At 49.8% G+C, this 13,502-nt stretch overlaps 1 protein-coding gene and 1 long non-coding RNA gene across 5 annotated transcripts in view; one reads left to right on the top strand and one right to left on the bottom strand.

Annotated features, from left to right (window-relative positions):
- The window catches only part of LOC146808631 (immunoglobulin superfamily member 1-like), a 345,056-nt gene that overhangs the window by 108,316 nt on the left and 223,238 nt on the right, over window positions 1-13,502 (top strand). For all 4 annotated transcript variants that reach the window (XR_014968019.1, XM_085623664.1, XM_085623663.1 and 1 more), the window contains one exon: window positions 8,303-8,587. Coding sequence is in view for 3 of the 4 variants with exons in the window: in XM_085623664.1 (XP_085479790.1) it covers window positions 8,303-8,587 (285 nt within the window). In the remaining variant the exon portion in view is untranslated. The remainder of the gene's footprint in view (window positions 1-8,302; window positions 8,588-13,502) is intronic.
- LOC146808632 (uncharacterized) overlaps window positions 1-13,502 on the bottom strand; it is a 119,053-nt gene that overhangs the window by 47,055 nt on the left and 58,496 nt on the right. The window lies entirely within an intron of this gene.

Raw genomic sequence — 13,502 nt, forward strand, 5'->3', positions numbered from 1 at the left:
AGCCTTATCTCCCTTCGTTTGGGGGGGGGTTGTGTAGGAAGGTGGATATCTGACTATGGTTACCCCCAAATTTTTGCCTAGTGTCTAGCTGGTTTTTCGACTTAGTTGGCCTGAGATCCTGCCATTCAGGCTCTCAGGCTATCTGCTCTCTCTTTAAAATGGACTCCATGTACCCTAGGTACATACCCAATTGGTTGGATCACCCTGTCAGCCCCTGTACCAGTGTACACTAGGTACCCAGGGCATTGGTGTACCCCAGGCCTGCCAAGGGCTGCAGCATGTATTATGCCACCCCAGGCTTGGCCTAACAATCTGACACAACTGGCTGATCACTCAGCTGGGGTAAGTTGGTGTAATCACCTCTTACTTAGGTGTAGTATACCTATACCTAAACTTAAATGGGACACCTGGTAACCTATAAGTCACTCCTATGGCAGGCCTTAACAATCCTGAAGGCAGAGTGCTTGGTTCCATGTGAGATGGTGCTCTGGCATGAGCTGAGCCTGTCTGCAGTGGTCGGAACAACTTCCTTCTACTGTTTCCAGATATCGTCATACCATATACTCTTAAGTGCATTATGAACCTCGCGGTTAAATGCTATCTTTGGTTTGGCTTTATCAAAACATGTCGAGTAAGGTGTCATACGAATTGGAATACTAACCCCTCGCCAATTCTGGCGACGGGGTTAGCATTCCACCCTTCTAGAGGGACACGACATGTACAGTACCTGAAACCCGGGTAAAATCAGACATAGCCTCAGCTCCACAAAATGGATGCTGCCACCACAGACACAAGTCTGCCCTCCTGCTGCTGGGAGTCCTTCCAGCTTGGGAGGTGTGGACAAAGGGTTTCCTGCCAGGGGAGGTGCGTGCACCACCCCAGACAGGATTTTGTGTATTGGTCAGGTAGGGCTTGAAAGAAACCAGACATGCCTGTGGCTCACAAGGAGCCTCGGTGCATATGCCAGTTCAAACCGGTCCTGGGGCACACCAGTCCCGGGCCTGGGGCGAGCTGGACAAAGGATTGGGGGTGTAACCACCCCCCTTCCTGGTCCCACCCATAGGGAGGGACCTAGCAGGTAGTCCGGCCCCTAGAATCCGAATAAAGGTAGGAGCTGTGTCCTAAGACTTCAGACATCCTGGAATCAACTTGAAACTAAGAAGAAGACGGGAACTTCGACATTCTGCTGCACAGAAGACTGAAGAAAATCTCCCCTGTGGTCAGGGAGTGACCACCTTGCTAACGCAAGCACCATCCAGCGAATCAACGTCTGCTTTGCCGCCGCCTCCCGCCGGAGCCCGAGCCCAGAGACTGACAAGACCTGGACCTCCAGACCTCTCACCGCCCGATCCACAGTCCCTGAAAAGAGGAGACCCGTGGAGGCACCGAGACACGTGGAGCCAGCCATCTTGGAACGACTACGACAAGCTGACAAGTGCAACAACCGAGGCTCCCTCCAAGTTGTGCTTTGGGTCCTGAGAAGCCCAACCCTCGAGCAGCATCTGCACCAAAGGTGAGCCCTCCAGCATCTCCACGATCTGCGTGGGGCCCTTCTGCATTTTGCCACTCGACGCGCCTAACCGGTTGCTGGCCCGCTGGCTAGTGGCCATCTTGGCGACGAAATCTACGACAAACACCGCTGGTCTGGTTGCTCCAGACTGGCCCTTGCTCCCCTCCAAAGGAGCAATCCCTCTGACCTTGCTGGTCAGAACCAACAGCTGATTTCCGAATCCTCCTGCAATTGCTTTTGCCAAGGCTTGTTTGCTTCGATCAAGTCGCCGACACCGCCGACAGCGAGAGCCTGCGTGGGACAGCTCGTGAGCCGACTCCTGGACGTCGTCGACCTTCAGGGACCACGTGGCTGCGGAGACAAGCTACCCCTCATCACCTGTTTGCACCCGACATCGCCTGGTACCCATCTGGTGCCACGCTGGTCACTGGCTAGTGACTGTGAACACTGTCCCCTCTGCTTACAGGTCTTCAACATCTCCGATCCACTCTTGGATCCACTGCATCTCTTCCCGACCGACCGCCTGCAGCATCTTTGTCCCAGGCTCAACGGAACAGATAGAAGAAACCCGACGCACTTTGAGGCCTATGCACCCGCTTCCTGTGGGTGAGGTAAAGCTGGTACTCCGGTGCCCATGTGTAGTAATACATCTCTAGTGCCTGTGTTCCAAATCTTAAGTTCCTAGGTCATCCGGAAGATTCCTTTTGCAGTAACTTTGTACTTTTTACGCACCCATTGAAACCTATGGGAGCACGCGTGTGACTATTTGCTCTGCACACGCCACCCGTGGACCTCCTGGTCACTAACTGACGTTAGCTCCTTGTAGGCCCAGCGATTCTAGAGGCCCTAGGCCTTTTCCCTTTTCTGTTCGTGGTACTTATACCACTATTTTAGTATATGGTTCGAGTGGCCACCAGGGCCTATCCATATAAAGTGCAACTTCTGTGTATTCTGTGATAATCTTGTTTGACGATTTGTGCTCCTGTGCTCATAAAGAGACTAGGGGTTACTTTGAGAAATAAATACATATATATTTTGAATATATATCTGTGTGGTGTCCTTTCATTGGTATAAAAGGGGGTTACTATTGGTAAAACAGCTTGCTTAACACGCATCACGAGTTTAGCCTCAAAGACTGCTTAGCCTACGCTACCACTAGGGCAGCTAGTCCAAAAAGGTTGACTTACAACCACACCATAAGGGTTGCTTGGCATGGTACAAGGTGGTCACTAGAACTAGTGAACAGCATATACCAGGCCAACTTCTCACACTGGTTTTGACAGTTATTTAAAATCTGTTCTCTCATCATCAAATTATACAATCCTGTAAAATCAGATACCTTACTTCCCAGCAACCAACCCTCCAAAGCCTTAGTGGCACATTCAATGTATTCAGACCAGTCCTGAGTCTGTGTCTTTTGGGTGTCTCTGAACATTAACCTGTACTGCTCAGTGGTTAAGCCTAACCCATCAACTAGGACACTCTTCAGGACTCTGTAGTTTCTGACATCCTCTTCTCTAACAGTGAGGAGTCTGTCTCTGCCTCTTCCCTCAAAGGAGAGCCAGAGGATCGCTGCCCACTGGTCTTCAGGAACCTGCTGTACTTTGCAGGCTCTCTCAAGAGCAGTTATCCACTTGTGGATGTCATCCCCACTTTTGTAGGGGGGCACAACCTTAGACAGGTTTCTATTATCGAAAACCCTATCTTTGTCCCTAGGGACAATGCTGCCACCAGTGGGTATAGACCCACTCTCTTTATGCTGTCTAGCCTTGCTCAGTTTCTCTTCCATCAGGGCTACTTCTAGCTCCTGCTTCCTGATCCTCAGCTGGGCTTCTTGCATCTTGGCCTCATGTTCCCTCCTCTGAGTGGTGGCCATCCTTCTCCTGGAGTGACCTTGAGAGCCTCTAGAGCCATGGGAAGCATTGGATTCACCTGAGTGATTCCTTCTCCTCCCAAGCCCTGGGTTAAGTCCACTGGGGAGATCCAATGGGGTAAACCCACTGTCAGTCCCCAATAGCCTTAGTTTAGCTGGGCCAAGTATAACACTTGGCACTGGGCTAGTTCTCCCTTCATCCCCACTCACATCTGTATCCCCATCACTTTCCTCCTCTGTAGTATGGTGTTCATCTAAGGGATGGCTATTGGAAAGGGGTACCTCAGTGGCGTCTTCAGAAGGGGGGCCTCCTGTTCCTGTCCCTAAGGGGGCTAACTGGGAAGCTTTCTTGAGCTCTCTTTGATTTTCATCATCTTGCAAGAGTTCTCTGAGCACAGTAGAGGTAGGGTTCTTGGGCTGTTTAAGGCCTCTAAGAGTTGCCAAATGCCTGAGCTCATTCTGATTAAGGGTAGCAAAGATGGATGGTGCCCTCGGGGGGTCACTCTCAACAGAGATGGGTACAGTGGACCCCTCTGCCCCAGCCATTGCTCTTAAGTGTGGGTGGATGTGTTGCAATCTACCTACACTTGGGTTTACCTACTAAACCTATCTAGTAGTTGTAGTCAGGGTGTGCTACTCCCTTTGCTCTACAACAACTAAGTTCAGTAGAACTTAAGTATATCTAATCTTGTTTTATATGTACCTATAGGTACCTATGTGATCTTTCAATTGGTAACCAAGAGATTACAATGGTAAAACACAGCAAGCTCAAATCCCATCGCTGCCACCAATGTGAGAAGTTGGCCTGGTATATGCTGTTCACTAGTTCTAGTGACCACCTTGTACCATGCCAAGCAACCCTTATGGTGTGGTTGTAAGTCAACCTTTTCGGACTAGCTGCCCTAGTGGTAGCGTAGGCTAAGCAGTCTTTGAGGCTAAACTCGTGATGCGTGTTAAGCAAGCTGTTTTACCAATAGTAACCCCCTTTTATACCAATGAAAGGACACCACACAGATATATATTCGAAATATATATGTATTTATTTCTCAAAGTAACCCCTAGTCTCTTTATGAGCACAGGAGCACAAATCGTCAAACAAGATTATCACAGAATACACAGAAGTTGCACTTTATATGGATAGGCCCTGGTGGCCACTCGAACCATATACTAAAATAGTGGTATAAGTACCACGAACAGAAAAGGGAAAAGGCCTAGGGCCTCTAGAATCGCTGGGCCTACAAGGAGCTAACTTCAGTTAGTGACCAGGAGGTCCACGGGTCGCGTGTGCAGAGCAAATAGTCACACACGTGCTCCCATAGGTTTCAATGGGTGCGTAAAAAGTACAAAGTTACTGCAAAGAGGATCTTCCGGATGGGCTAGGAACTCAAGATTTGGAACACAGGCCCTAGAGATGTAATACTACACTTGGGCACAGGAGTGCCAGCTTTACCTCACCCACAGGAAGCGGGTGCATAGGCCTCGAAGTGCGTCGGGTTTCTTCTATCTGTTCCGTGGAGCCTGAAGACAAAGATGCCGCAGGCGACCGGCCCGGAGGAGATGCAGTGGATCCAAGGGTGGATCGGTGATGTTGAAGACCTGTAAGCAGAGGGGACAGTGTTCACAGTCACTAGCCAGTGACCAGCGTGGCACCAGGTGGGTACCAGGCGATGTCGGGTGCAAACAGGAAGAAAGGTGTAGCTTGTCTCTGCAGCCACGTGGTCCCTGAAGGTCGACGACGTCCAGGAGTCGAGTCACGAGCTGTCCCACGCAGGCTCTCGCTGTCGGCGGTGTCGGCGACTTGATCGAAGCAAACAAGCCTTGGCAAAAGCAATTGTTGTAGGCAAGGAGATAAGCTGATGGCTCTGACCAGCAAGGTCAGAGGAACTGCTCCTTTGGAGGGGAGCAAGGGCCAGTCTGGAGCAACCCGACCAGCGGTGTTTCTCGTAGATTTCATCGCCAAGATGGCCACTAGCCAGCGGGCCAGCAACCGGTTAGGCGCGTCGAGTGGCAAAATGCAGAAGGGCCCCACGCAGATTGTGGGGATGCTGGAGGGCTCACCTTTGGTGCAGATGCTGCTCGAGGGTTGGGCTTCTCAGATCCTAAAGCACAACTTGGAGGGAGCCTCGGTTGTTGCACTTGTCAGCTTGTCGTAGTCGTTCCAAGATGGCTGGCTCCACGTGTCTCGGTGCCTCCACGGGTCTCCTCTTTTCAGGGACTGTGGATCGGGCGGTGAGAGGTCTGGAGGTCCAGGTCTTGTCAGTCTCTGGGCTCGGGCTCCGGCGGGAGGCGGCGGCAAAGCAGACGTTGATTCGCTGGATGGTGCTTGCGTTAGCAAGGTGGTCACTCCCTGACCACAGGGGAGATTGGCTTCAGTCCTCTGTGCGGCAGAGCGTCGAAGTTCCCGTCTTCTTCTTAGTTTCAAGTTGATTCCAGGATGTCTGAAGTCTTAGGACACAGCTCCTACCTTTAAGCGGATTCTAGGGGCCGGACTACCTGCTAGGTCCCTCCCTAAGGGTGGGACCAGGAAGGGGGGTGGTTACACCCCCAATCCTTTGTCCAGCTCGCCCCAGGCCCGGGACTGGTGTGCCCCAGGACCGGTTTGAACTGGCATATGCCCCGAGGCTCCTTGTGAGCCACAGGCATGTCTGGTTTCTTTCAAGCCCTACCTGACCAATACACAAAATCCTGTCTGGGGTGGTGCACGCACCTCCCCTGGCAGGAAACCCTTTGTCCACACCTCCCAAGCTGGAAGGACTCCCAGCAGCAGGAGGGCAGACTTGTGTCTGTGGTGGCAGCATCCATTTTGTGGAGCTGAGGCTATGTCTGATTTTACCCGGGTTTCAGGATGTGTACATGTCGTGTCCCTCTAGAAGGGTGGAATGCTAACCCCGTCGCCAGAATTGGCGAGGGGTTAGTATTCCAATTCGTATGACACCTTACTCGACATGTTTTGATAACGCCAAACCAAAGTTAGCATTTAACCGCGAGGTTCATAATGCACTTAAGAGTATATGGTATGACGATACCTGGAAACAGTAGAAGGAAGTTGTTCCGACCACTGCAGACAGGCTCAGCTCATGCCAGAGCACTATCTCACATGGAACCAAACACTCTGCCTTCAGGATTGTTAAGGCCTGCCATAGGAGTGACTTATAGGTTACCAGGTGTCCCATTTAAGGTTAGGTATAGGTATACTACACCTAAGTAAGAGGTGGTTACACCAACTTACCCCAGCTGAGTGATCAGCCAGTTGTGTCAGATTTGTTAGGCCAAGCCTGGGGTGGCATAATACATGCTTCAGCCCCGGGCAGGCCTTGGGTACACCAATGCCCTGGGTACCTAGTGTACACTGGTACAGGGGCTGACAGGGTGATCCACTTCCAATTGGTTATGCACCTAGGGTGCATAGTTTTAATTTAGTAGAGAGAACAGCAGGCTGGGGGTCTGATTGGCAGGCCCACAGCCTCAGTATGTCAAAAACCAGTGAAGCAAAAAGCAAAAATTTGGGGTGACCATAGGATAGCAGACCCTACTCTCCTACACTCTCTCTCTGTCTCTCTCTCTGTCTCTCTCTCTCTCTCTCTCTCTCTCTCTCTGTCTTTCTCTCTCTCTCTCTCTGTCTCTCTCTCTCTGTCTCTCTCTCTCTGTCTCTCTCTGTCTCTCTCTCTCTCTCTCTCTCTCTCTCTCTCTCTCTCTCTCTCTGTCTTTCTCTCTCTCTCTCTCTGTCTCTCTCTCTCTGTCTCTCTCTCTCTGTCTCTCTCTCTCTCTCTCTCTCTCTCTCTCTCTCTCTGTCTCTCTCTCTCTCTCTCTCTCTGTCTCTCTCTCTCTCTCTCTCTCTCTCTCTCTGTCTCTCTGTCTCTCTCTCTCTCTCTCTCTCTCTCTGTCTCTCTCTCTCTCTCTCTCTCTCTCTGCAAGCCTTCAGGAGTAGGGTAAGGTGTGAGATGCAGTTTGTGTTTGCTGCAAGATCTTCTGCTGCTCCATGAATACTATGGACCTGTGGATTAAAGATGCTGCAGGGTATTGTGACAGACATAGGCTGGGCTGCAGAGCTCTTATTCTGCCTGGTATTCAGGCGAGGCCATATTGCAATGTAAGGTCAGGCAGCGGCTCTCGCGTGCCTTCAAGATGCAAAAAATTGCCTTTTTCAGTCCAAGAGGAGCGCTCTTGATGGAAACAGCCTCCCGTTCCAGTCTTCTAACCGCTGGTGTCCCCTCGTACCAGTTGCGTAACAAAGCTTGAGGGGACCCCCCGTAAAGTACACGGAGGGGTCCCCTGGAGCTCGCTGCCCCCACACAGTTGGGGCTGCGTGGGCTTATGCTATGCCACTGCCTCATAGGTTTGAACATCCGTTTAGCAGCTATGTCTGAGGAATAGAGGGGGGGCGTGGAAGTGAAGTCAAACACCCAACAACAGTATCATTTACTGTTCTGACTCCTGTTCTTAAGTATTTGCAGAAAGGGTGTTTTGACGAGTCCTTGCTATTGTGTCAGCAAGCAGGAGAACTGACGGTGCATGGATGTTGGTGCACATGCGCACATTGAGTTCACTTGCTCAGTAGAGATGGTAGGGCAATGTCAGGCAGGTAGCTTCAGTCTGTCTCTCCGTGCATCGACTTATGCATGCTATAGGCTCACAGGTGTGAGGCGGGACAGTCGGAATTGCAGTCAGTTTTGAATAATCAGGTTTGTTGCTGTATTCGAGAATCATGCACCCTTCGCTCTACTCCTGTATGTCCTTAGCCTGTGGATTATTTGCACAGATCATATGTACATTGTAAACAAGAATGTGTTCATAGGGATGGGGAGCTTATTCGCACCTCATAGCGACCGCTTCCTGTTCCAATAGCAAAAACGAATTTAATACAATGTAAAATGTCTGCAACTTGTCATTTGGATTATTCGATTCTTTTCTCTTTCCAGGTCACCCATCTTCACCAACAATCTCATTCTCTGCTGGCTACACCACATACCTGATGGGGGAATCTGTCACTCTCCAGTGCAGCTCTCGCACTATCGCAAGAGGGTTCTGGTTCTACAAGGACGGGCGAGCAGCCACTGAAGCCCTAGATGCCACCCCAGATACATACCGGATAGCTCGTGTGAGCAGAGGAGACCAAGGGTCCTACACCTGCAAGTACTGGGTAGAAGTGTTGGGACAGAAGATCACGTCTGAGGAGAGCCTCCCTGTGCAGCTGCACGTCTTAGGCAAGTATGGGAGCTGGACTGAAAAACTCTGATTCATAACTAGGAAAGAACTCAGGTTATCGAAGGTGGGACAATCCGGGCATCTTGAAAGTAGCCAGACTAGAGTCTGGATGGGATATCTCCATGAAGCTCCAGAGACACTTGTGCAAAGTTTGAAACCTTTAGTCCAAGATGCACTGAGTTCGGTACTGTAGGAAAATGAGTTACTGGTTGAGGGAAATGAAACCCTAGTCAAGCAGCAACCACAGTTCTTAACAGGGTGAAACACAAGCATATCCCAAATTCACCTGCGCTCAAGCCTCTAGTTGATTGGCTTAAGAGGATCCGGCTTAACTAAGAGGCAATGCATAAAGTATTTATGCAGCACAAAAACAGTAATGATGTGGAAACACAACACAAGAAAAATACCACAACAATTTAGAAAAATAGGGTAAAATTTAATAAATTATTTGACATCAAACAACAAAAATCCAATCAGTAGAACGAGAGATACGCAGTTTTAAATATTTAGATAAAAATAGTGCTTAAAAGCACAAGGCAGCAACTGTGGTTATCAGGTCCTGCTAGACCTGCACAAAGTCTCATGTTCAGGCCAACAACAATGGAGCCCGGTCCGGATACAGTCAGCAAGTTAGGCCTGCTGACCAAAGTACCTTAAATCCCAGTTGCTGAGCATAGTGAGGTCCCACGTCAAGGATGTATCATGCAGTGGCTGTTCCCAGGAGCTGTAAAACTGCGATGTGAAGTCCTGAGTCGAGGATGGACTGCGCAACGGTGGTTCAGAAAAGCTGCATGGCTGCGATGCAAAGTCCTGTGTCGAGGATGCATTGCACAACGGTGGTTCAGAAAAGCTGCATGGCTGCGATGCAAAGTCCTGTGTCGAGGATGCATTGCGCAACGGTGGTTCAGAGAAGCTGCATGGCTGCGATGCAAAGTCCTGTGTCGAGGATGCATTGCGCAACGGTGGTTCAGAGAAGCTGCATGGCTGCGATGCAAAGTCCTGTGTCGAGGATGCATTGCGCAATGGTGGTTCAGAGAAGCTGCATGGCTGCGATGCAAAGTCCTGTGTCGAGGATGCATTGCGCAACGGTGGTTCAGAGAAGCTGCATGGCTGCGATGCAAAGTCCTGTGTCGAGGATGCATTGCACAACGGTGGTTCAGAAAAGCTGCATGGCTGCAATGCAAAGTCCTGTGTCGAGGATGCATTGCGCAACGGTGGTTCAGAAAAGCTGCATGGCTGTGATGCAAAGTCCTGTGTCGAGGATGCATCGTGCAACGGTGGTTCAGAAAAGCTGCATGGCTGCGATGCAAAGTCCTGTGTCAAGGATGCATTGCACAGCTGCAGATCAGAGGAGCTGCATGGCTGCGATGAAAAGTCCTGTGTGGAGGATGCATTGCGCAACGGTGGTTCAGAAAAGCTGCATGGCTGCGATGCAAAGTCCTGTGTCGAGGATGCATTGTGCAACGGTGGTTCAGAAAAGCTGCATGGCTGCGATGCAAAGTCCTGTGTCGAGGATGCATTGCGCAACGGTGGTTCAGAAAAGCTGCATGGCTGCGATGCAAAGTCCTGTGTCGAGGATGCATTGCACAACGGTGGTTCAGAAAAGCTGCATGGCTGCGATGCAAAGTCCTGTGTCGAGGATGCATTGCACAGCTGCAGATCAAAGGAGCTGCAGGGCTGCGATGCAAAGTCCTGTGTCGAGGATGCATTGCGCAACGGTGGTTCAGAGAAGCTGCATGGCTGCGATGCAAAGTCCTGTGTCGAGGATGCATTGCACAGCTGCAGATCAGAGGAGCTGCAGGGCTGCAAATCAGGAATTGCACCACGGATTTGCGAACGGTGGCTGTTCTGAGAAGCTGTGAGGGCCTGCAAAGCACCTTCAGGCCCACTTCCAAGGGTCCAGGACTGGAGTAGCACCACTTAGAGTGCAGGACATGCAGCAGGCAGAGTCCAGGTGCAGGGCTCAAGGTGATTGGAGCCTTTTATGTCCCTGAAGCTCTGATCAGGAAGCCAGCCAACTAGCCCTTTCTAGCAGTCCTGCGTTCAAGAAGCAGGTTCAGTCCTTGTCGCTCAGGCAGCAGGACAGGAGGTCAGCAGAGTAGCAGGGCGCTCCTTCGTGCAGCAGCACAGCAGTCCTTCTTCGGAGTCTTTCACAGGTCCAGAAGTGTACTGAAGAGTCGGGTCTGAGTATTCATTATATATACCTTTTGAAGTGGGAGAAGCTTCTAGAGTCCTCACCTTAAAGAGGTGTCTGGAATTGTTTGTTTCCCTGCCCTGGTCCAAGCTTGTCTGGGGGCACTAAAGACTATTGTGAAACCCTTTGCGAGTATGCTGTGATGTGCAAGTGCGGTAGGTGACAGCTCCACCACCCTCATCAAGTCTGACATGGCCCATCCTGCCAAAACCTATTGCCTCTTTGTGTCAATGCCTGGGTGCAATGCACAAAGACCAGCTGCCAGCTACACCGCAATCAATCAATCATCTGAATTTATGAAGCACACAGCTACCTCAATAGAGGTGTACCGGCGCAAAGTTGCAGATTCGTGGTGGGGGTATTAAGAGGGTAGATCTAAGGCAAGCTGAAAAGCCAGGTTTTTAAGGCCTTCCTAGAGGCCTGTTCTGACTCCATCATGAAGAGGTGTATTCCAGAGTTTCTCATTTTTCACAGGGAATGCTCTGCCCCCTATCCTGGCCTTTGTGAAGCGGGGAACCCTGAGTAGTTGCAGGTGGCTTGATCTCAGGGCCCGGTCTTGTTGGTATCTTTGCAATCTCTGCCTCAGATAGCCAGGACGCTGATCTCTGGTGGCTCTGTAGGCCAAGGTGAGCACCTTGAACTCGATCCTCCTATTAACTGGTAGCCAATGGAGGTGCCAAAAATGTGCGGAAATATGATGGCGAAACGGCACTTTCCTAATTAATCTGGCCACTGTGTTTTGAATTAACTGCAACCTGCGAATCAGGTAAGCTGGGAGCCCTAGGTAGAGGCTATTAGAATAGTCCCGCTGTGATGTTACCAGTGCATGCACCGTAGTCTTCCTGCAGACCTCCAGCAGGAAATGAAGAAATGTTCTCAGTGCTCTTAACTTCCAGAAGCATATAGAGGAGACATGGCGCACCTGGGTCTTACAAGAGAGGTTGTTGTCAAATTTAACCCTAGATTTCTGGCTGAATCCACCGGGATAGGTGGCGGGTTCAGTTCTGAGGGCCACCACAGATTAGAAGGTGGTGGGGCCACCTGGCTGAAAAATAAGACCTCCGTTTTTTTAGGTGTTTAGCTTTAAGCAATTCTCCATCATCCAGGCTGAGATATTTTTCAGGCATTTCTTAAAATTGAGAAAGGCAGCCTCTGAGTGTTCTGTAAAAGAAAACACCAGCCGAGTGTCATCAGCATTGGATACTACAATCACACCCAATGTCTCGACTAAGGCTGCCAGGGCAGCCAGGGATACATTGAAAAGAAGCTGGCTCCTCGTTGAACCCTGAGGTACCCCACAGATGAGGGGTTTCTGGGTGGAGACGTAGGGGTGTAAAAATGCCTGCTGTGAGCAGTTCTCGATGAACGGTTGGAGCCAAGACAAGGTAGTACCCCGCCCTCCTTCCTGTCTCAGTCTCTCCAAAAAAACGGGCGGGCCACAGTGTCGAAATCTGCGGACAGGTCAAGCAACACCAGCATAGCTGAGGCACCCCGGTCCACAGATTCGCAAAGAGTTTCAGAGGCTTCAAGAAGTGCAGTCTCCGTGCTGTACCCTGCTCTAAAACCTGATTGCGAGTCATGAAAGCAGTTGTTTGATTTGAGAATTTCAGCCAGTTGCTTCTGGACTTCCTTTTCCAGGAGTTTTGCTGGCACTGACAGAAGAGAGATAGCCCTGAATTAACCTTAGTCACCTCATTATGTGACCCAGGATACAGGCTGCTGGCACCATATGGTAGGAAAAGACAAAAGTGGCATTTTCAGAATTGTGATTCAAAATCCAGCTTTACCATCAAGAGGGTTTTAAATCACAATTGTTTAGAGACTAAGCTCGACAGTCCTGCCTGCTCCCCATTGAAAGTTATCACTTATTAAATGTAGTACGGTAACCTAATATTATTCTATGGAAGAGGCAGGTCTTGAAGTAGAAAATAAAATACACTGCAAGGACATGTAAAAGTAAAAAGTGCATGTCCAACTTTTTAAATACACTGCACTCTGCTCTGTGGGCTATTTAGGGCCTCTCCTAGGAATGACATATATGTATTATAAAAGAAGGTTTAGATCTGTCAAAAGGTTTATTTTACCAGATCGAAATGGCAGTTTATAATGGCAAACACACGCTTTAATGGCCTGGCTGGACAGGTCAAGCAACACCAGCATAGCTGAGGCACCCCAGTCCACAGATTCGCGAAGAGTTTCAGAGGCTTCAAGAAGTGCAGTCTCCGTGCTGTACCCTGCTCTAAAACCTGATTGCGAGTCATGAAAGCAGTTGTTTGATTCGAGAATTTCAGCCAGTTGCTTCTGGACTTCCTTTTCCAGGAGTTTCACTGGCACTGACAGTGGAGAGATAGCCCTGAATTAACCTTAGTCACATCATTATGTGACCCAGGATACAGGCTGCTGGCACCATATGGTAGGACAAGACAAAAGTGGCATTTTCAGAATTGGGATTCAAAATCCAGCTTTACCATCAAGAGGGTTTTAAATCACAATTGTTTAGAGACTAAGCTCGACAGTCCTACCTGCTCCCAATTGAAAGTTATCACTTATTAAATGTAGTACGGTAACCCAATGTTATTCTATGGAAGAGGCAGGTCTTGCAGTAAAAAATAAAATACACTGCAAGGACATGTAAAAGTAAAAAGTGCATGTCCAACTTTTTAAATACACTGCACCCTGCTCTGTGGGCTATTTAGGGCCTCTCCTAGGAATGACATATA

Source organism: Triturus cristatus, chromosome 8, assembly GCF_964204655.1.
Source record: "Triturus cristatus chromosome 8, aTriCri1.1, whole genome shotgun sequence".
Classification (NCBI taxonomy): Eukaryota; Metazoa; Chordata; class Amphibia; order Caudata; family Salamandridae; genus Triturus; species Triturus cristatus.